General features: G+C 36.8%; 1 protein-coding gene across 4 annotated transcripts in view; it reads left to right on the forward strand.

The window, feature by feature from the left end:
• The window catches only part of foxo (forkhead box, sub-group O), a 216,828-nt gene that overhangs the window by 136,324 nt on the left and 55,177 nt on the right, over positions 1-25,327 (forward strand). For all 4 annotated transcript variants that reach the window (XM_065235415.1, XM_065235414.1, XM_065235416.1 and 1 more), the window contains exon 4: positions 18,926-19,148. In XM_065235415.1, the coding sequence (XP_065091487.1) occupies positions 18,926-19,148 (223 nt within the window). The remainder of the gene's footprint in view (positions 1-18,925; positions 19,149-25,327) is intronic.

Raw genomic sequence — 25,327 nt, forward strand, 5'->3', positions numbered from 1 at the left:
CGACGGCAGAAAGTTTCATGTATTGCGTTGATATTCTTGGCAAAATATTCAAACACACCTATCATGTAATAATAGCATACTCTATAAATACACCTTTTTGGCATCTACCATCTTTTCCCACAAACGAACGGTCAGCGTGTCGCGTATTTCAGCACTCCCGAATGAACCTCGTACAACGGTCGCATCGTAAAGCATGCGGCTATTCTCGGATCTTTTTGTTCACCACAAATCTGCTGATCCACGTTAGACTGATGCTTTCTTGCGCACAAATCATGTGAATGATGGTAAACTAATCCCTGCTTGAAGCGTTGAAAGAAAGGTTCTTCCGATCAGATGATTTTGCTGTCATCATCAAGAGCATAATAAAGATACCCCTGCCCGGAAACGGTTTCCAGTAAATCCAGAAGTGAAGCGAAATTTAATAAAGTTTGCCAACTTTTTAATATGGTCTGATTAATGCATTCCATGATAATTGAAAAGAATTGTTTGAAAGCTTTCTGCAAGTTCAGCCTGATCCGTGCGAGAAGGAAAGAGTTGAAGTGCTGAAAGACTAAAAGTTTTCTAATAATTTTTCCGTTTTGCTCCGCATGCTTGCTCGGACTTGGATCTCTACCCTCGACCACTTATAATTTCTTCATAAATTTTTCTGCTCGTAACTGCACAACTCTTCCCCGGTTGAAACAAGAGAGTGGCAATGAAGAGCAAGAAATTCCTACTTTCCACGGGTACTCTGCTTGATGTTGGTTGGAAAATTATTGAAAACATTATGTAAAGGAAGATGAAATCATCCTTCTGATGTTGAAAGCATCAAATGGTTTTCCAAAACAGAAGTGACGGAAAACTGTTCTTTGCTCTAGAATTAGAACTCCTACTCTATGAAAGTGAGAAAAACTGTTGAGCTGAGTGAAAGAAGAAAAAAAAATATCCCAGGAAAATTGCACTTGCCAGGCATTCCTTGCATTCGAGAAGATGGGGTAGATTTTGAACCCACAGTTGCACAGTGAGGCATGAATGCAATCTAGTGGGACAATATTAATAATTCCAAAACGATGCACATCCGTGACCTGGTGTCTTCACCAAAGTTGCTTATTAAGACCATCTATTAACATAAACAGAAAGTTAAAAACTGATCCGCATAGATAGCGCCAAAATATCCGTATGCATCAAAACGACGTGTTCTACGATTTTGCGACATTATTCTTTCTGTCGATGATTTGTATTATTTATTGCACATAAGGATTTAGATGATGCCGTTTTACACTTCAATGAAGATTTATGTTCTAAATAGACGGTTGAAGTATAATCAGTTTACGTTGACTACAAGCAACACTAAGTCCCCCGTAACGTGGGTAGATCACCTTTTCGTGGTACGTTACGGGATGTAAGATCTACCACCGATTCCTAGTCCTGAATACTTCAAACTAGAGGAACAAGATTTTTCAGTAATCAAAGGAACACATCTTAGTCCTTGTTACTTTTTATGGCTTGTTGATAGTGACAAGACTCGGCTTTGTCAGTATCTTGAACCAAGGAAAAAAAATGAGTTAGTTAGTCTTCATCTAGGTGATTCCTTATCTTCTATTCGTTGTTCCCTAGTTTGAAGTGGTTAAGACTAGGGTTCTGATGCATGGTCATTATCGGTGTCATACCTTAATTTTGTTGCTAAGAGGCGCGCCTTTGGAGGGTGTTTCAACACTCCGAAGGGTATAAATAGCGGGACCTTTCAATTAGAGTCGGATCTTGCGATAAATGCAAGAGTGGCAACTGTAAAAAATCGAATACTTTTTTTTTTTTTTATCTTTATTAAGGAGATATTCAGCCCTGGGCTGGTTCGTCTCCCCAAATCGAATACTTCATCATTTCTCAATAGTGATGGAGTAATACGACATGCACTAAACTAAGGACATGTGATATGCTACAATAGATCAATTTACTGGTCGCAGTAGTGTTAGTTCCCGAACAGAGGAAAAAAACAGTAAATCTATGATAATTTCTCGGAATCGAGTAAATTAGAACGGCTGTGCTGTAATTTATGATGAGACTGCTAATCGCGTTCGATTAAATACCTTGGCGTGATTATTGATTACAAACTTAGGTTCAACTCACACATTGACTGATGACATTGTCAACAAGTATGGAATTCTATGTCGATTGAAAAACAATTTAATTATTGTAATCAATATCTCCTCATCTGAACTTTTGCCCTTCTATTTTATTTTTGGCCAATAAATCACAAATATCGAGATTACAGCGCTTGCAGAATAAAATGACGCGTTTGATTTTTAGATGTAATAGATTTACTTCCTCAACTTTGATGCTAAACGCCTTACTGTGGTTATCCGTGAAGCAAAAAAAAAAAATTATATTCTTCAATATTTGTTTGATCGAAATGAAATACGAAGTGACTTTCATAGATATAATACTAAATCACGGAAAAATAAGAATACATATCAAACGTTCAGCAACACTTACAGAATTTCAGAGACACTGCGTTTCACACGTTAAAACTGTATTTTGAACAGTTATGGTAACAGAGCTCTTGTGAATATTTGAGGTGGAAAAAAGGACGAACAAAGAGGTGAACGCCTAAGCTTTTTCACATTTACATAGCTGGGAAGCAACTGAAAATTGTTGAGGGAATTTATATACCTATATAATTGTAACCAGTTCGTTTTGTTTGCTAATCTGGTCAAGAAACCATACTTAATTATCTTAAACATAAATCGTCAAGTTCAAACGTTTGTAGAGGTAAGAGGTGGGATCATCATCATTATTTTAATAAATATTGCAAATCCACCGCTCAGGTCGCTGCAGAAAGCGAATCAAGTTAATCGACTTTTTGATCGACAAATGGACATATGACTTATAAAATGGTTATTCTCGTTAAACACGGTTACTAAAACTATCATAGGGGAAATAGCTCTAATGTTGGCCTATCTAGGATTAGGTCCATCGCTAAAAATCAGTTATTTAACAATTTTATCTAGAGTTGGTTGGAAATGCTAACATGAAGCTTTAGTGTGTTATTTATTAGCTAGATAATGATCTTTTAGAAGAGAGTAGGTGGATAGTTCCGTTAGAGTACGGCAGTATGAAAATTGAATAGAAGTTGAAAATGAGCGAAGGGCCATTAATGCGACAGTTTTCAAAAATAGACGCACATCTTTTGCCTAACCCGTACGATGTACGCGGAGACTTGAAGTATGTCTCCAAGTCTACAGGCAAAAAATGTACGTCCCTCTTTTGCTCATAAACTGACTGCGGCTGTGGAATGGTTCTAGCGACGTTTTCATCACTACCTAAAGCCCCACGTTGCGAGAGCATTTCCAGTCGATGGTGTGTTATAATGCAATTCTTCTTTACCCAACTATTGTGTTGCTCCTCTCGTCATGACCAACGTGATCATCTCATCTCATCTCTAACGGAACTATTAACCTACTCTCTTCTAAAAGATCATTCTCTAGCTAATAAATTATCACACTAAAGCTTCATGTTAGCATATCCAACCAACTCTGAAAATCGCTAACGCTAATGAAGTAACATAAAAACACTTTGAATTTTATCTAGATGAACGCGTCATCGGAATGGTACTAATGGATATTTTTGATCGCTATTGAAAATTTAGTCGATTGTTGAATTTATGTATTGGCCCCAAATAGGAGCATTTAGGCCGCCATTACATCCATTTCCCCAATGTGATATTTTGCAAATTGATATTCAATGGTAAGGTGGGTGAATGTATTTTCGGTGATTATTGCTAGAAGCTGAAAAGCATGTTATTAACACTAGCATAACAATTGAAAAGGTCTCGGCAGCTTAAAAATAAGCCTTATTTTCATGAAAAATAATTATTACTTATAAATGTTGTAAAATTTCAACTTTTGCTTTTGTAAAATTTTTAAGGACAAGGTATTTAGTTTTTTTTCCTTGAATTGTTTTCCGTCTATCTTGTTTTCCGTGCTGAGCACCAATGCTACCGACGCAAGGGATGCAGCTCCCACACCTGGACCCTACCTATCGACACATCAACTCATGAATTGAACCTGGGATTGAACCCAGGCCTGCTGGGGTGAGTGGTAATCACGTTTACCACTACACTACCGGCACCGCCAAATATTCTGTAGTTCTGAATCACGTAATTTTTCATAATAATTCCAAATGAGCAGTTCCATGAAACTTTGCATAATTGTTTGTCATGGGCAATCATTCAAATTGTTGCTAAAATTCGGCGTTTTTTGATGCTGTAATGTTTATCAAAATTGCGGCTTTGACATTTTTCAATAAATTACTGTATGCAAATGTCACTTCTGATCGAGATAACGTCTGAGACAAAGTTGAAGAGAAAAGTAAAAGTGTTTCTGCAAAAATATACACGGTAAATAGTTTAATTTTTATTATGAGTAAAAATTGAAAAAAAGCATTAAATACTCAAATACATGTCTTTGTTAAATTTGTATATTCAAAAAATAAAATCTCATTAAAAATGCATAGTTTTGGAATATTGAAAACCATGGTAAAATTTTTGAACTTCTGGTACTATTGTTTAAGCCATTTTGCAGAAATCGGATTCATTCTATTATTTTTGCTATTTTACATAAAATGACGCGAGCTTTTTGCAATCTGAAATGATGCATTGAAAAAAAAACTGCATTTGAATTTTTCGAAAATGCATCAAAGTAAATTGAACCTAAACGCAAGAGAAAGAATTTGCAGAGAATCGATCAATGTTTCTTCAATTCTTTATAGCGTCCGTCCACCTCGCTTTATTGATTGAGCATAAGTAGCAGTAACATTTCGTTTATTTGCATGGCTCTCACATTGCAGTTGATTTTCCTTATGGGATCTTCGTCTTTTATTGAATGGTTGATTTAATTGTTAATTAAATTTTCTGTAACTCAATTACTTTACATTACCTACCCATTTAGGGGCGTATTTAAATTGATTTGAAAAATTTCATATCCTTCCGAGTAGAAGAAAATATCTCATTCATACAAAATTATGACCGTGATACCAGAAAACGATATAGATGAGCATGACATATGAGGTAAAATATCAAAAACTTATTCCGCAATTTCGCTTCAATAGTAAAGTTACCAATACTTTCTCGATACATCTTTTATATACCAATTGAGCAAACCAAAATTGACCAAAAATACTATTTTTATAAAGATTTCTTCCGTTTCAATGTCTTCGTAACTACTGTACCAAACAGGTATCTTAAATTACTTGCTACTCGACCAGAAAGGATTAACTATATTACAGCATAATTATATAAACTCATGTTGATTTGTTGTGAAAAAAACAAAATTATAACTAATTTTACTAGAATTATAGATGAGAGAAACTTTTAACAAATGTTTTTAGATTTGGAATAGAAGGCAAAATTAAACTAATTTTTTTTTATTGTGTTTCAGGTTCTAAAGCTATCTTTTTATTATTAGTGATTCCTTACAAGGCAAATCCATTTATTACGTTACGCTTCTAGAAGAGAGAAGCTTGTGCATATAATTCATTGACACCCTCTGTAATTCACCTAGAATCACATTGAATGGATCATAGCATTTGAGCTGTTTGCAATGACATCCAACCATTTGAAGCACGAAGCAAAATATTGTACCATAGTAAGATAAGATAAGAAGGTTTTATTTATGCTAGGCCTAATAAATTTGAAATTTATTTCCTCATTATCTTTAAAACTCTGGTAGAAGTGTGCACAAAATCTGCTCCACTATGTGATTATTTAAAATCAACTCAAAACTGACATTTCCTGGTCTACATGCTCCATTGGATTGACCGTTCAAAAAGCATTCAATACTATCTCTAAATTACGAGCGATTTCAGATTTTTTTTTAAAGCAGTCTCATTTGCCTTCCTAATGCGTTAAGAAAAATGTACACAGTATTTTCAGGCCAAATATGACCCCAATGCACGAAAAAAGTTAAGTGAACTTTCGTTAAAACATTAACTTTGATTTTAAGACCTATTTGTAAAAAAATCGATATTTTGAATGAGTCTTAGTCTGAAGAACATCTCATACTCATTCAGGCTCATTTGAATTATCTAATCTTCGCATTGTGGAGGATTTTTCGAAGTCCCAACTTTGCGAATACAATGCTCCTTTTATGCTGTGATATTTGAGAACAATAACAAATTATTTTGTAAACTAATACCCTCATCTGACGTCAATATTCGCATGATCCAGAAGAGTGAAGAAAGTGAGTGTGAGTGAGAGAAGTTGAACTTGACTTTTTTGTTATTTTTCATCTCAGTTAAATTGTGTACCTCAATACATAGCGATACTTTATTATCTTGCATCTGCTCTTCATACAAGAATTGAGAGTAGGTGACAAAGTCGCCAGTATCTTCCCTATTCATGATTTTCAGATGTATGGTTTCAAATCCTGGAGGGGGCAGCACATATTGGGTGGAGGGGAACAGTTTATTTTTATTTTTATGATGATCTAAATTTAGAGAGACAGTCAAAAAATGTTTTTCTCAAAATTGTGTTGAAAATCCCAGTTTCTACCCTTTTTAGTTTTTATCTCAATGTGTAATTTTGTAAAAGCTATGTTAGGAACATGATATTTCCCTAACAATAGTTGCTATAATGTTGTTACCGAGCACTTGATTTTTTGTTATTTTAACTATATCTAGGATCTACATTGTAACATCTTTTGTTACAAAACCTGTGGCACAAGAAAACACAAGGTACAATAATCTTGCCTGATCAATTAAATTATGACAAAACGACAATGGCAAAACCTGGGCTTTCGAGTTAATATAATTGATCTCAGCTCTAATAATTTACTGAATAAAAAGTTGTTTTTCTGACAGTTCGTGATCACTTACATTTCCGGAGTGATTTGAGATTTGGGCGTAATTGGTTTTGTAAACAAAAACATAAATCGCCAATTTCTCGCGATCAAAAGTTCAATCTCGTAAACAAACTGTATCAAATGATAGAGGAATCATTCCTCTACTTGAAAGTGTTCAAAGTTTTCGTGATTGAGCTTTTATTCGTGCAAAGTGATTGAAGTGTTTGTTTACAAATGTAATTTCGCCCAATTCTCAAATCACTCTGGATTTACTGGCAGCTCAGTAGTGAAAATTTTCCTTACAGTGATTACTGGGCGATCCGCAATTCAAAAACTAAGGAATAGTTTACTTACTTTGGTAATTTTAGGTGATATAAAACGTAATACCTCTCTCCCTTAATCAAGATCTTACTTCGAATATTTACATGGTTTGCATTTGATCTGTTCATGCTTAAGTAGGTTTTTTTCTGAGACCTTCTCCTTCACATAAAATTTCAAACACCCCTCCCCTTCAAATGCTTACGTAATTACTGAAATTCCCCCTGAGATATCTTAGAAAACTGTAGCCAAAACTTCTTAATCTTTACTTGCGAGTAAAAATATATACGGCCATCTCATGTCATATTATGCCTGCAATGATTCCCTTCCTATTCACATTACTGCAAATCACACTTCGTCACTTTTGAACGGTTGCTAATTAGATTATGCAAATGCGCGCGTGTTGTCAGCCCCACAAATAATCGAACACGCGAAAGTACCTACTAGTCATAAAACTGTTGAGTGAGCAACAGCGTGCTGAAAATGGGGTGACCGGTGAAGTCGTCTGATTCAAGTCTAAAGTGCAACTCACACGCATTAATATATGGGTACGAAGGGAAATTATTGACAATAATATTGATGGTGTAAGGTACAGTATTGACGAACATATTGTCAATACCAATGTGTTGGTGTGATTTCCGGAAGTACTACCAATCCTATTATTGCCAATAATATTAACAAGTGTAGGGTCCGCTTAAAGTACGGTCAACGCAGAATGAGTAACAGGCATATCGCGTTAAATTAGATAATATGACACCACATCGCAAAAACGCACCACCATAAGCCTTCCTCTACAGTGACATTTGTGGATTCTAAATAATATAAATACAAACAAACGAAATACTCACCAGCCAAAAGTCCCACAAAGATATTGCCCTAGGTTAGTAACTCTTGAAAGACGTGGTGAAGTGCACATTACTAAGAAAACAAGAAGAAACAACCGAAACAAAAACAAATACAGTGGTATTGTACGGATTTTGAAGGAAAATGTAAACAACATGCGAATGTGAGCGGTTAATGTGGAAAAGAAGACATTCGAACAGCACACCAAACTATGGGGGACCTGAATCATTTTGTTCCTGCTGAATGAATGTTCCCCTAACATTCGCACACACTGGTTGCTTTATTTTTTGCAATCCCTTTTTGGTGAGACCATTCGTGATCATGCCATCGTCGAATGTAGAGGGTTGTTTTCGCGCGTGCACAAATGAGCTACTAAGAGCGTTCGAAATATTGAAATTAAATCACGTGGATGATTTTGGCTACGCGGGTTTACCTACACAGGTACATACATCACTAAGGCCTACAAAGGAAATCATTTGACTGGGAACGTGCACAAAAGTATTATGTGTAAAGGTGGCAAATTTGTAACGAATCGAATAGTTCTGTCTGTAGCGCTAAGCAATAAACTAATTTTAAATTGACTTGTGGCACCACTGAAACTGTTTCAAATATATAAAATGATTGATTGCAGTTGATAGATTCTTGGTACACTGGGGAAAGTGGTATTTGGGGGTAAGTGGTGTGAAATCTTAAAATTGTATCTGATTTCCTCTAGAATGTGATATTTTGTGTTGCATACTATCCTAACACTAAAAAAAGTGGAAAAAATTATAGCAAAACACGTCTTTAGTTATATTTTACACAGCTATCAATTTGAAATTTGATATCAAATTTATTCTTTTATATTTATTTTATATGAAGAAATATTACAACATTTTGCTGAAATTTTTCTGTGGTATTCAGAATAAATCATTTCAACTATTTTCGATAGAAAACTTCAATGTTTTAAGATGTTTAAATACAATAATTACAAGCTTCACTTACCCCATGTAGTTCGTAACCGTAATATCACGATGGAAATGGAGCTTTGCTGAAGCATTGGAACTGCATATATATTATATTTGTTATAGAATAAACGAATCTAGACTATAATAATGACGGATTTACCTGAAATCAATGTAATAAAACGCCAGTATACATTCCTTTTTTTGCACGGAAATACTTATTATTTTTTTTTTTTTTTTTTTACCAACAGGAATGTTTGTCACGGCAACATTTGTGTATACTGTGATTTAATGTGATTGACATGAAGACGTTTGCAAAGAATGTACGCACTTAAAATCAAATTCTGTCCTCGGTGAACTATATTGCCGTAACAGTTCTGCTTCTTTTATTTGTCTTAAAAATCCCGATCATAATTTCAAATGAAAGCATAAACATAAAAATAAAATATAAAAACTACAAGGAGCTATAAAAATAAAATAAAAGAAATGAAAATTACCGATGAACGGTGACGTTTTTTTTTTTTGATTTGCCGATGTAACGGCAATTTAATATAGATAGAACTTTTGTCATCCTCAAATTTATCCTTAAATGGTGTAGGTATCTACGGAATAGAAATATATTAGCTACAAACCGCCATCGTACGAATTATGCCAAATTTGGACCCTTGAACCAAATGATTGACACATACAATAAACATTGCAATAACATTGACTTTACATACAATCACAAAAACCAGATTAAAGCAATATTTTAATTCCTCGCGTAACGTCCGCTAGTAGGAGTGTTTTTATTTGTTTTCAAATCATATTATAATTTATATAACAAAGAAACAATTGTAATAAATAGCACTTAAGGCAACTGTTGTAAAACGGTCTACACGGATTGACGACAAATAAAATAAATAAATAAAAGGAATGGTCCAAGATGACTGCCTTGTGGAACTCCGGACTTAACTAGAAATGAAGACGAAACATGATCACCAAGCTTGACGGACATTTCCCGTCCAGTCAGGTACGAGCGCAGCCAACAGTGAAAGTTACCGTCAATTCCAAATCTGCCAAACTTGGCCAGGGCAATTTCGTGATCCATTTGATCGAAAGCAACCAACAGATCCGTATTAATCGTATCTACTTGTGAGCCTGGCGAGTTTAATTATACCACATGAGTTATATTTGTTAAAAACAATTTGGGTGTAACAGACTTTCTGGTGGCGCTGGTGGTGTAGTGGTAAGCGTGACTGCTTTCTCACCCCAATGGGTCTGGGTTGAATCTCAGCCGAGGTCGGTGGGATTTTTCTGAGGCATAAAAATCTCTGATCACGTCTTCCTTTGGCAGGGAAGTAAAGCCGTTTGTCCCGGCCCATGTGTGTTGATGAATGGTTGCAATATCCTACGTAGGTGTGGAAGCTGCCTTCCTGCACATTCGATTGCAGTCAATGGATGGCAATCGATGTCCGTCGATGATTGGCACTAGATTGCGGAATAGAGACCGACGTTAAATAAAAGAAAGATGAAGAAGATGATGTTTTATAACACTATTTCACAATGGAAAATAATTGCATACTTGCATAGTTGTACAAGTAGACGAAATCTGTACACCCACAAAGTGTCATTGGAATCTGAGAGGGTGCTATCAACCACTTTTCGAGTAGGCGTTAAATCCTTTCTTCTGAATAGCTGATACTAGTATGCTTTTATTTTTATAAAACAAAGTGATGAATTTGTATCATTTTTTATAATCAAATTTCTTATACTCAAATCTACCGTGGAACTCAAACATTAGACCAATTTACGAATACAGTAATTTATCCGATATTGTCAGCCCCCTTTTTGAAAATCTTAACAATGGTCTTATTGCACCAAAGTATACCTTAAACATCCATCTTAAAGAAGAATAAAAAAAAATTGAATCACGATTATGTCAAATTATAGAAACATAAAAGACTGATGTGCGGAGTTGTTGATAAAATAAGGTCATTACTGTAATCTAATTTTTCTCCGAATCTTATATTTCAATTAGTTATCTAAACTTGTTTTTTTCCACATTGATTTATAATTATTTCAAATGCTCAAGTCTTTAGAAGGCATTTTCGGTTAAATTTAAATCAGTGAATGTTTGTGAGCATGAAAATTAGAAAATACTCAAGTAAAACATTCAAAAATAGTCTTGTAAAAATAGAAGCGAAGAGAACAAAATGAAAAATTTGAATGTTTTGTGTCTGAGGTTGAAATACATAAGCATTTAAAAAACAAGGTTAGCTGAGTTAACTTCTTTTAAGCTGATTTAATTTTGAAATCTGCCAATGATTGTTGGGATAAACATAATAAAAAATAATTAAATGTAATTGAAATCAATTTTCTTTTAATTGAAAGTAAAATTTGATGTCAACAAAATTGAAAATTATTTAATTATATGATAATGAATAGTTTCATAAAATTATAATTCAACTGATAGTTTGAGTGGCATCTAAAAAGTATACAATAATTCCTTTTAAAAACGCAAACGCTGAAACCAATAGTGTTGTTCTCCATCGTAAAATAATCGATTCAAGGCCATAGAAGCCTTCTACGTACATCACTTTACAGTCTGTCGCTTGTCTTCCAAATTAACATGAGCTATGCGTTTTCAAGGGATGTTATTTATCCGTTATCCCCATCGCACGAAAATCCCGCGTGGATTTACAAATGCTCTCCTATTTTTTGTCGAGAATTTGCTTCTAGCACACAAAAAAGTTGAACGGTTGCCCGTACTTTTTTTTTCATCTCCTACTCCTTACAGCAAGCATTGATGAAGTGGGAAGAAATCGCTTTAAATTTTAATTTTCTGAGCAAATCGCCTGGAAAAGCCCGAGCGTATGTTTAATGCCAGACCATTAATACTACTTTTATTTTCCTTTATTATACATAAGCTGCCGAGCGGTCTACTGGCTAGGAAAAAGATGCCAGCAAAAAAAAAGCAAATCATCTGTGCTAAACTCGGGCATTTTACGATCCACGATTATTTGACTAGCTATCAGGGGGAAACAAAAATAAAAGCGATACGATCTAATTGAACGTGAGAAAAAATCGATGAACGAATTCATGGACAACGGAGGGATCAATGTAACTGATACGAAACTATTTTAATCATGAAAATGAATCAGTAATTGAGTTAATGATGAACGAAGACAAAAGAAGAACAAAGCTGAGAAAGGCACCCAAAGACGGACAATGTAAAATCGGAAAACTTTGGCAATTATTGGTTACTTAGCTAAATTAAATAATGTCATTTATTGTCCATATGGAAGCATAAAGTTCATAGATAAACATTATATCGAATAGCTGCTACTGATCGAATCCTATGCTGCGGCGGAAAGGAGTATAAAAGCATCTTTCATGCGAAATATTCTCGCCCAAAAGACGATTGCGATGGTCCGTCTCCAGTGAACTTTTCAGGCATCGCTTTAGCCGTCGTCGTCGTTGGCATCATCATCGATAAACGTAATGTGCTCCATTTGGGCAACTTTTCCCAATAAGTTACGTTAGGTCGATCGAATCTATTCTGCTGTCTCTCTTGTGCGCATCGCATCCATTTTGGTCGAAAACCTTAAGATGCAGTAAAATGCTGTTTCAGTAATCGAAACTTGTCCGAATGAGTTGATGGTTTTATCGCCGAAGCTGGACTTGAGAGAACCGTAGTTTGCGACTAGAAATGGCTGTTGTTCGCAATAACTTGAACGGTTATGAAAATCCTGCTAGCTATATGTGAAATCCAGAATTAAATACTCACTTAGGGCCTGTTCATAAACTACGTAGACAGTTTTTTGGGATTCTTCACCCCCCCCCCTCCCCCTGCGTAGACAATTGTCCATACAAAAAAATTAAAATTTGTATGGGCCGTGGATAATTGTAACCCCCCCCCCCCCCTAAAACTTTCTACGTAGTTTATGGACAGCCCCTTAGAGGATCATGTGATACTGTGTGCCTTATTAGGCATTGAAAATATTTGTATAAACAAATTTAATTTATTTGAAACCAAACAGCCCGCATAAATACCGAAGGTGGTCAAATTGACGAAGCCGCGAAACGATTCTGGAATTTGATTGAATCTTAGACAAAGAGAGCTCGTATAGTTATGGCTGAACTACAGGTACGAAGTCAAGCAGATTGAACTAACTTATCATTAAGAGGAAAAATGATAGGATCAGTTTTTTTCCTTGATTTGTTTTCCGTGCGAGCACCAAAGCGTGATCAGAGATGTTAATGTCTCAGAACATCCCGGTGGCGCTGACTGAGATTGAACCCAGGCCTGCTGAGGTGAGAGGTTATCACGCTTACGACAACACCATCAGTGCCGCTTGGAACAGTTTTTCACAAATTCGAATATAGTTTTATAGACCAAAACTGAAATTATGTTCATGAAAATGTGTTCACTGTGCTCCAAATGTGAAAATGTGTTCACTGTGGAAGACTGAGAATACGATTTCATGAACATTAATTCGGATTGAAAAGGAAAAACTGCATTTGACTACCTTGTCTCCTTGCACTTGCATTGCAGGCGAAATACATGAGAGAAAGATGCTCAAGAGACTGTTAGTCACTCATCACGAGTTTGAATTGACGGCGATAAGGTGGTCAAAGAATTCGTGTATTTTTGCTCAATGCTGACCACCGATAATAGCACCAGCGTATTGTGGTAGGTAATCATGCTTCCGTTGGACTACGAAGGACATTCTGGTCGAAAAAAAGTTCGTCTTGATGAGGTTGACTACTAAACGCCGTTTAGACCAATAGTCCTCTATGGCCTATGCTTGTGAAGAACCAACGCATGCTGTTTTCGAACGAAAGGTGCTAAAATCTGCGCAGGAGGGCAAATGCGAGGCGAAACGTGGAGGAATTGAATAAACAAAGAGTCACACCAGCTTCTGATAGTTTTTTTTTTTGCCGAAATGAAGCACCCTACTTCTTACTCATCCGGTGGTATGAAATGTAAAAAAAAAACTGTAGTTTATGAACATCCCCTAACATTCATAGTTCGTTTTCTCCATCGTTTTCATACATCACGTCATAGAGCATCTTTTGGATGAGTTCTCAATCCAAATGTAACAAATATATAAACTGTTTGTATCCTCTTATAAACAGGAAATCCAAACTTTGCCTGACGAATAAACTTCTAATATTTAAACAAGTTTTTAGACCGGCCATGCTTTACGCTGTGCCAATATGGTCTTGTTGTTGCACAACCAGGAAAAAAGCACTTCAAAGGATTCAGAACAAAGTTCTGAAGATGATTTTGAAGTTGCCTCCCTGGTACAGTACTACTGAGGTACATAGAATTTCGAATGTTGAGACTTTAGAACAAATGTCCAACAAAATAATTAATAATTTCAGGCAAAATCGTTGCAATCCTCAATTGCAACGATTAATTCCCTTTATACTTAGATAAGATTTAGTTTTAGTTTTTAGTTTTAAGATATCAATTGTTATACTGACATGCAGGTTTAAAAAACCCGTTTAAAATACTGAATTGCCAAGGCAGGAACAATGTAAAAACACATAGATGATATCATAACAATTAAGGCTGGTAAGTTACTGTAGTAACTGGAGCACCTAGGTTAAAATGAAATGTAATTTATTTTGAATTTGAAACAAATAAAGAGGTAAAAAAAAAAGATTAGTTCTCAATTAGTTGATAAATGGCCCGTGTTTGCAGTAAGGTCTCTCTCTCTTGCTTATAAAAAAAATGGAATTGATCTTTTAGGTAAGTACTGAGAAGACAGGTAGTTCAGAGTTGCAGTCGCTTGGACCAAACCAAATTATCAACAAAAAAACTTGTTGGTCTTCAAAGACTTATGGAGAGAAATTAATTATGCATCAAACAGTTTGTTTTTACATGCCTGATATTTATAACCAAATGTTTGAATGTTTCGGAAAATCAGTCAAAATCAATGTTGCCTTCGATTTTTTTTGAGTGTAAAGCACACTATGATTAAAAAAAATATAATATAGAAGAGTAGTAATAATAGACCAGAATATTTCTGTTCTGATATAGTTATACTACACTGAGGCAAATAGACTTAAGTCTTTAAAGAGTTAATAGACAATACATATGAATTTCAAAAGCGTGACTTATGAATGATTTTCGGGTAACATGAATGAGGTAGCTCTTATATGCCTTTAATCATTTCATCTTCCCAAGCGTTGAAAGACGAGTGGTCAAAACACGGGCCACGTAAACTCATCGTCTATGGTTCTGTTACAGTCTGCTCCGATATATTATTTTTTGTCAACATTATTTTTCATAAGGCAAATCAATGAAATTCATACTGATTTCTTGTGGCTAAAATTCATAAGTGTTTTTTTATGGAATTCTCACGTTCTTTTGCCTGCGGGTACAATTAAAAGTTTATGAGTTATTTTTGCACCGAAAGTAATCTTAAACTTAAACTTAAAAAAGAGAAGCTTATCAAAGACAGCATGTTCAACGTTACCAACCTGCGTTGAATGATTGGAATTTACTCGTTCGAAATAATTAGAGAGTACGATAAAAAGAAACCCGATTTTACGGTACAAATATGCCTTCGTTGAATGATTGGTATTTACTCGTTCAGAATAATTAGTGAGATGTACCTGTTGCCGATACTAAAGTTCAAAGTCATAAATATTTATTGGATTCATACCAATTCAATTGAAAATCCACATGAGTTTTGGATGTATGAAGCAGTATCTGTCTAATTTAGGAATCAAGATAAAATATTGCACTCAAACCCAAGTTCAATGTATCCTAAATAACGCCAAGACGTTCGGTAATTATCCTCACAAGATTCCGTCCCCCATTGAAAGAGTATAAAGCAAAGGTAGAGCCATATAAATTGAGATTTATAGTACTTTTTGATAGATTTTAGTCGCCATCGTCTTCCTTTTTTCCCGATGTTCTCATAAAAGTAACTACGGAAACTATCCTAGCAGGCGCTTCTCGACAGAGTGTGTCCAATCGGTCGAAACGGAATGACAAAACGCGTATTCAGCAGCTCCCGATGCTCCATTTACGATGGTCAATAAATATTTCGCCCTGCAATAAAACCTACACGCACCGTACATAGATATGTACCTACATAGAGTAGTTCCTTGTATCCTTTCGAGAAAGATTAAGTGAACGTATTTCCTGTGGCGATTTCCTAGTCTCACTTTTTTTTTTCCTTACGAATTTCCCACTATAACTCTGGGCTGCTTTTATTCAGCAGAAGTGTTGCGGAACAATCGTTCTGGATGCTACGCAATATATATTATCGGACAAATTGAAGGCAAACCATGACTCCGGTGGAAAGAAGAAGAACCCATATCATGTATGAATTTTTCACGGAAACGTTTATAGCAGGAAAACTTTTGTACTCGCAGTAGTGTATACCAGAATATATCTTCAATCTCTCGGCAGAGTACCATTTTCCTGCTTTACATGGGGATCTATTCCTTCTCACTCTTCCATTATCCATTTCGTTTTGCCATCCTTTCACTTTAATTGTCGTCGCCGCAATCAGTGCTACGAATTTGCTTCAGTTTGTTTAAAAACTTTTCAACTGAAGCGTAGAATTGAACGAGGAAAATTTTTCTTAGATGCGACTTTCCGCCAAGTAGGCGCCGGCTGGTTTAACCCTTTCCCACTTCCGCTTAGCTGCAAAATTTGTCTGTCGATTCCATGGCGACACGCGCTCGCTACTGCATATGCTACTACTGCGACGGCACAGCTGCCGGTGAATCTTCCTATTCGTTTGAATGTTTACACACCTTCTAGTGCGGGTGCGAAGTTGCTATGGTACCGGCGAGTTCAAGGCTTCCGAGATCGTTGAAGAGTATTCTGTGAATATTGAAAGGTTCCTTGAATATTCATAGTTCATTGATGCGAAAGCTATCATTATTTTACTACTGTCACCTTAAAGACACTTTGAAGTATCTCATTTAGGAAGGTATTTAAACATTTATGAAATGAGACATGAATGTCCCTTAAATTGATTTCATGTGCTTAACCACAATTGCCCATATAATTTTCATAATTTGAAAAATTGAAACTCTACCTCTGTGTAGGCGACGACGTCGACCGATGCAACGATGTGGACGGCAAATGGACATTGATTTGCAAGGAACGTGATTGCTTCACATCGTTAAAGCGCAACTACACGCTGCACTTAAGTATTTGATGTTATCAGTAAGTGCACTATATAATAATACAAGCGGTTAGTTCCTACTGAAGGCAGCGGTATAAGATTCCCATAATCATCATTATCGTGAGCAATCGCCAAAGTTCGATAGATGCATATTAGTTGAGGAGCCATAGTACCGCGATTCCATGCGGTGAGAGATACGATTACTGTCAATCAATCAAAATTTACGATTACGTGCAACGGCCGGAGTCGACAAAACACGCGACTTGTAGTCAAGATAGTAGCTATACGTTAATAGCTTAATTCAACGTGTTGCCTAGTGCGTTTTTATAGTACTGGCATATCTCATAGGTTAGATGTACTGGATTTCGTCATGGTTATACGTTATGTTATGATGATATCCCATTTTTATGTTATATTTGTAAATTAACTTGCTGTATCTTACGGTTGATTAAACATAAAAAATATGTCAGTAAAGAAATATCACATCGCTCTCAATTTAAAGGTGTTCTGCATAACATCAAATCAAAATCTAATCAGTATTTATTAGTAAATTCCTATATATGTATATATGTAGAAATTCATGACGAAATCACCAACAAAGAGAACCTTTTGAGAAAGCCTACAAGTAGTACCACATCTGTCAGAAGATAATTAAATATATTGGAAAATAAATATTACAAAAGCATATTACCCAAGTAACCATAGGCACGTTATTTCGCCATTTTGGCTATATACAGCTGAACAACGGCTATACCAGTGTTTGCAAGTTCTGATGAAGAGCGTATATAGCCAAAAAGGTGAAATAACGTGCCTATGGTTACTTGCGTACTCAACCCTCTCCAACCTTTTCCGTTATTAACAATATTTTGATTAGAATCAGTTTAGTATGTAATTTATTTTTTCGTAAATTTTTAATTTGTGGGATTGTGGTAAGGAATTTACAGTGAAATTATTTAATTTTAACCAAAATTTCCAATCAAGAATATGAAATGATGGAAATGATTATGATTAATCACTAATCTTAATCAAATATCTCATTTTGATGACGCTCAAAGATAAATGATTATTGTCAAAAAGTACATGATTAGAGCTTATGATTAGTCATAGCCCTGCCGAATCCTATACAATTTTTGTATGCTTTCTCATGCAAGAAAAAAAAGGTTGCTATACTGTTTACTTAACGTTCATGAAAATTTGCCGAAGCACCACATAATTGCATAATATCAACTATCTTATTCACGCTAACTCTCTTTATTCCAATTCATTATTCTATATAACGATCACGTTAGCCTTGCAATAAATCTAAAATAAATTTTGTGTGACAGACATATATAAATCAATGGTCGGCTCAGCCGCATAAATAATTTTAGCACTTGGGGCAAAAGTGAAATGCCAAAAATCTTTTTCTCAACCATGAATCTCAGTCACAGTTCCTATGCGTCCCAGTGTATATGTTTACTCTTCTTGTAAAGGACGAAATTCCACCCTCCTACAGGCATAAAGACAAAGTTAGGAACTGATGGGACAGTGCTCTAAGTGTGGTGAAGATAAAATCTAACATAAGCGACCGACTGAAACCACTTGTACTACTAGTTGGCATCGGAATTAGAAGAAAAAAAAACATAGATATATGTCCTCACGAGTCACTCAGAAACTTACCACACAGACGGATTCGTTCTTCCGGCTCGCTGGTCGTCAGTTCGATTTATATAATGTGAAATTAGTCACCCCATAGACCGTTTATCTATTCCAAGAGGCCTTTCTCGGTTGTCGATTATTTATTTGTAATTTATTCATTTTTCTTTCTTTCCCCGCCGGAGAGCAATAAATTTTCATCTCCACCATTTCTTTTGTCTCGCTGCAGAATTCAATCAGGCACAATCTATCACTGCACAACCGGTTCATGCGAGTACAGAACGAAGGAACCGGCAAATCGTCCTGGTGGATGCTGAATCCGGACGCGAAACCCGGCAAATCGGTTCGTCGGAGGGCCGCATCGATGGAGACATCCAAGTACGAGAAGCGAAGGGGCCGAGCGAGGAAACGGGTCGAAGCGATACGACAGCAGGCGGCCCTAGGACTAGCGAGTAAGTATTTAAAGTGGGGGTATGAGCATCAACTTTCAAACTAGAAAACTGGTGGAGTAAAAAAAAAGTACTCTTATCCTACTATTTAGTCATAAAACCATGCAGCATGCGAGAATTTTAATTTATCTTACAGTTCGAAAGAGGAGTGTAAATTTATGTTATTATGATGCACATAAATGGAGCATCATATATCGTACAAGTTTACGTTATAGATCGTGTAAATTTATGAGAAATTTCATGACATATTCCAAATATTGAATGCGACCATCCATCTTTGCTTCATATTATTTCATGGCAGGGGTGGAAATGGTTGTCGTTTTCAAAATTATCAAACAACTAATTTCTCAATTTTATGTAAATTTAACCATTTCTTATCAGAAATGTTATTAATCAGACAACGTTGTTTGCTATACGCAAGCACAATATGAGCAGCCCGTATAATGAGATAAACTAAAATAGATAAATAAGTACGTGATCAAATTAGTTCTCAATCATCATAACATTTATTTTTAAGTGAACGTTGCTACTTGCTGTTTTAGGTGTACTGTATTTAATAATTTTTGTGTATGATATTTGTTATTAACATTCCTCAAATACTAAGGTAAATAATAAGATGTGATCCTGTAATAAAAGTTGACGAATGAAATATCGAAAGATTGTAAATTGTATCACCAGATCAAAAAACTGGCCATATTTGAAAGGTATTTAACTGAAAAATACAATGCTGCGTGACGGAACCGAAAGTTTCTGCAACAATGGCCACCGGGAGTCTGCTACAAAGAAAGGAAGTTTTTGATGCGGATGAGAATACAATATTCAATGTCTTCAATCAGTGTAGTGAGCAAATATTAGAAACCTCCCTTAGAGGAAGACCATGCTGGAGGTGGCTCGGTTCGATTCCCGGTCTGGTATACGAGTTTTTCAGAATTTACTTGCCACAAAAGCTCGCAATTAATAAGCGTGGAAGTGCAAATACTAAGTTGAGAGCATGCAATAAGTTAATATAGATAAGCAATTAGCTTGAAAAGCGAAGAAGAAGCAGAAGAAATGTGGGTAAACATATTGCTAGATAATACAAAAAATACATGAATATATGTAGTCGGTCACATGTTAATTTTACCAAACCGATACCGGTACCATTATTAGGGAATTCGATGTTAATGGTCAACTGCTGATTTATTTGTTTATTAACACTCCGAACACGATGCCTCCGGTATAATGTGCAATGGCAAATCGGCAATGTTTGAAAAATCATCGCTTAGTGATTTATCGATAGATTTTAATCTTTTAGCACCAAAAAAATATTTAAAATCTGTAGTTTCAAATCGTGTCAATTAAATTGAAATTTTTCAATAAGTGGATGAGCTATGATTTTTCAAACATTGCAAGTTTACCGGAAGCATCGTGTTCGGAGTGTTTATATTCATTGGCATAGGCATATTTGAATAGGCATACAGATTTCAGATTAGAAAATAATTTGATATTTACCGATTTTATGCCAGAAAACCTGATTATACATTAAATGAGAAATTTAAAAAGTGCTCAATTTATATTAAGAAATTCTCAACTCAAAGTTTAATGATTTTTTGAACACTTTGATATGTTATTAAGATTTTAGAGGAAGGATTTTAACTTAAAATCTAACGGTGGGAGGAAGGGAGAGGAAATGACCGCTCAAAATCCCTTACATCAAATGATGAGAGGGGGAACAAAAGGTCGAATGAACTTTTGTCCTTTTGGATGTGGTTGAATGGAGAAAAGGTCAATGGGCAAAATGTCAAATGCTTAAAAATATATTTAAAAGATTTAATGGAAAGAACGTCAAATGAGCGGTTCCATTCTAATTCGCTAATCCATTTATTCTTGTATTGTTCAGAGATGGACAGAAGGATTAATAAGGATTGTGGGATCTTAATACCCAGTGTCATAAACCATAAAAATATTATTTTTCGAATAAACTGTGCTTGTTTGTCATAAATATAATTTTCTTCGATTTTCTTAAGATATCTGTACGTATTATTATATTGTGTTCCATCTTTCTAGCATTCGACCTTTTGTCCAACCGACTTTGTGTCCATACGACCTTATGTTCATTTGACCATTTGTCCTCCTTCGCGTCATTCGACCTTTTGTACTTTCGACATTTTTCCATTCGATCTTTTGACCCCCTTCTCATGATCCGATCATTTGTTCATTTGACCTTCGACCTTTTGTCCTTTCCACCTTTGGTCAATCAACGATTTGACATTCAACGTTTTATCTTGCGACCATTTCTAAATAGAGCTGGAATTGGGGCGTAACAAGTTTTTAAAAACAATGACTTCTCTCGATGATTTCTTGAAAGTTATGGCTCTCGCTGGCAAATCGACATCACCATTGAGTAGGGGAAGACTTTCCCTACTCGATAGATATGTTGGTTTCTGTATGCCTCGAAATCAACGAGAGAATGTTTACAAAGGCTGTTACGCTCTAATTCCATCTCTATCTAGATTTGTTCCAAATCAGGAGGGATAGGATAGGATAGGATTTAAGGAGTATTGTACCAATTCTTAAAATTTCCTCATAAGTGGATAAATTCAGGTTTTTTTGACTAGAACTTATTGTTTTAAAAAGTAAGCAATCAAATAAAGAGCACAACTTTTTGTTTATATTTTTATTAAGGAGACTTTCAGCCCTGGGCTGGTTCTTCTCCGGAACAGAGCACAACTTAATTTTTTCGTGGCCGTTAAATTTTTTTTAAAGCACTGACATTAGGGTGATTCAAAATATCGATTTTGCTCCACAGCTCAATCGATTTCAAGTCTGGTAAATCTCCTAAAATTTATACTTATTTAGATACAAGCTCATACTGCCTGGCCCTTCTTTTTTCTTTTTTTTTTAATTCTTTATTTAAGAGATTTTTAGCCTTAGGCTAGTTCATCTCTAACCTGGCCCTTCGAAGTTTATATGGTAATTACTATGGGAACAATAAACTTTTTGTTCTCATCGTTCTAGCCCTTTGCAGTAATGATCAGTAGTAGTAGTAGCAGCAGTAGTAGTAAAATTACGTTTATTTCTGATAATTATGATTTTACATTGTTTTAGCATTTCAATTGATAAGGCTCTTCATCTTTGTTTAATTTTTTATTCTAATTCACGTATTCACGTTTTTCTTCTAGTCTACAGAATACCCCTTAGGGGGTGTGATCTGATGAGTTGATCTCAGACAGGTGTATCTGAAACTTTCCATGATAAAAACTCTTCATTTCTCCTAATGTCTGAATTCCAGCCAGAAGGTGGATCTCAGAATTTCTAGTTCGTAGCGGACTGTTTAGGATCATCCTAAGGATCTTGATCTGGATCCTTTGGAGTTTGAGGTGATGGCATTTGGCGTAACTCTCCCATATTGGCATACCGTACTCCATTACGGGAAGGATGATTTGTTTGTAGACAGCTAGCTTATTTTTCAGGGACAGGGTAGACCTCCTGTTGATGAGTGGATACAGTGATCGTATCAAGATGTTACACTTGGTTTTGGTTTTGTCAACGTGCTCCCTGAAAATCAGCTTGCTGTCTAGTGTTATGCCGAGGTAGACTACCTCTTTCGACCATTTCACCACTGTGTCGTTCAGGCAGATCTTATTATTCTCCGACGGAACAAGTCTGGGAGATTTAGAGTGTGGAAAGATCATGACCTGAGTCTTTACCGCGTTGATACGGATCTTCCAGCTATTGAAATGTTCAGACAGGACATCCAAGCCTCTCTGAAGTTAGGCAGCCAGAGTTCCGATGACTCTACTCTTGTAGACGATGGATGTGTCATCTGCGAACAGAGAGCCGGCCTATCGGAGGTGAACAGGTTGAATAGGATGGGGCCAAAGATGCTTCCTTGTGGAACCCCGGCACCGATGTTGAAAGCATCTGATGTATTGCATTAGATAGACTTGGCACATCCACCCACTTTGATGTGAGATCAAAATTATTTTTGCTGTGTAGATAGTTGTTTATTATCTTAACTAGGAAGATTGGAAGACCACACTGTTGCAATTTGAACACCAGGCCATCATGCCAGACATTGTCGAACGCTTTTTCAACGTCCAACAACGCCATGGCAGAATGTTTTTGAAACAGACTTGTTCCGTCTAAGAATGTTTGTTGCTCGAGTCAGCTGGTGGACGGTCGAACGACCTTTTCGAAAACCAAACTGTTCCTCGAGTAACAAGTTGTTTTCTTCGGCACATGTTAGGAGCCGGTGATAGACAGCTCTTTCGAACAGTTTTGATAACCCTGAGAGAAGGCTGATTGATCGATAACTTGAAGGAGAGGACGGATCCTTCCCAGGTTTCCGGATGGGTATGACTTTAGCTGACTTCCAACACGAGGGGAAGTAGCCAAGTTTGAGGCACAGATTAAAAATCAGTGCAGATTGTTGTAGAATGTGGAACTCAAGTGTTCCAGGATGTTGTCGAAACCTGGGGCCTTCATGTTTTTAGATGATTTGATATAGGCCAGTTCGTCAGCCGTATTCTCGGATTCCTCGGGGAAAATATTAGGAATCTGATGGAGGTTGGTTGCGTTTTCGATGTTTTGTCCGAGATTATGGGAGCTGAAAAAGTATTGGCCTATCACGGCAGCCTTCTCTTTTGGAGTTATCAGATGAATCACTGGGTCGCCGGGACTATGCAGTGGGGTCAGTGGTGAAATGGGTCTTGGCTTATTTTTAAGGATTTTGGTTAGTTTCCAAAAGGGTTTTGCACAATCTAGGAGGGAGCGGATCCTGTTAGCAAAGTTCTGATTTCTGAGGTCCACCATGCTGGCTTGGATCGTTTTTGTTAGGCGATTACATTGGGTCTTCAAAACAGGCAAACCAGAACGTTGGTATTGCCTTCGAATTGAGTTACGGAGTCTAACAATATTTTGGTAATTCAATCAAGGTTCAGAGTGATACTGGTACGTGTTGTTGCCTGGCCCGGGATACCACCTCCTCGATGGAACGCAGACAACGTCTTCAGGCGTCTCCGGAAGGACACCGTAGTCGTCAGTGGAGTCAACACAGTGTTGGAACTGATCCCAGCTGACGCGATGGTAGTTGCGTCGGGAAGCTTGGAACCGGTTGACGGATGAGCCCACATCGGCCACCACCGGATAGTGGTATGAACTCAGCTCCCTGTTGGGTCACAGGTTGCGAGATCTTGTCTCCCATGTTGCTGGCGAAGATGTAGATGGTGGAGTGTACGCCAATCCGGCTCAACCGGGTGGGAGAGTCCGGCGCTAATATGGTGTAGTGATCCTCTTGCAGGTCTTCGTACAGGATTGTGCCGTTTTTGTTGCGTTGACTGTTGCCTCAAGTCTGGTGTTTGGCGTTCAGGTCGCCAGCGATGATGTACTTCTCACGCCGTCGAGTTAGTCTGGTGGTGTCTCTCCGCAGGTCTGCTGCTGTCCCGTCCCTGATGGTGACTTGTTTGGGACAGTAGGCCGCAATGCTGGTAATTGGACCGACAGAAGTGGAGGCTTCCACACCCACCTCTTCGATCATCTTCAGCTGGAAACTCGGTAGCAGTCGACAGCCAATATTTCTCCTCAATGCGATAGCCACTTCTCTTCCACAGGAGCTGGTCCGGTCTAGCCTTACTAGCCGAAAATCGGGGAGGTGAACATTTATCACCGGCTTCAGGTGTGTTCCGGTGATGACGGCGATGTCGATGCTATGTTCATTGAGGAGGCCGGAGACGAACCAGCGTTTGGCTGAAAGTCTCCTTAATAAAGATAACTAACTAAGTAACTAACTGTTCATTGAGGAAATCAACGAACTGAATGATTTTTCTCTTGAGCGAGCAAGCGTTCCAGTTGACTATTTTGATGTCTTTATGATCCTTACTTTTGCACAAGGTAGTGTCTTGATGGTGCGCAAGATTCTGATCACCTCAGTCACGAGGATCACTAGTTCGTCGCTTGTGAGTGGATAATTGTCTTCTGACTCACCTGACACAGCTCGGGCAGTGAGGCGATGCTGATGCCCGCAACAGGGAGATTTGGAAGACCACTGATCACCAATTTCAGTGGTTTGCTTCCAGGGACGTCGTGAGTGTAGAAATCAAACCAGTTCAGCTGAAGAAATGTGCCAACAGCTTTGTAGTCCGCCAGCGTCGAACACAAGATTTTGATCCTCGTGCTGCACAGCTTTGAACAGCGGATGGATT

The sequence above is a fragment of the Ochlerotatus camptorhynchus genome, unplaced genomic scaffold (genome assembly GCF_037179485.1).
Source record: "Ochlerotatus camptorhynchus isolate MF236.1 unplaced genomic scaffold, CSIRO-AGI_Acam_v1.1 ptg000482l, whole genome shotgun sequence".
In the NCBI taxonomy this organism is placed as follows: Eukaryota; Metazoa; Arthropoda; class Insecta; order Diptera; family Culicidae; genus Ochlerotatus; species Ochlerotatus camptorhynchus.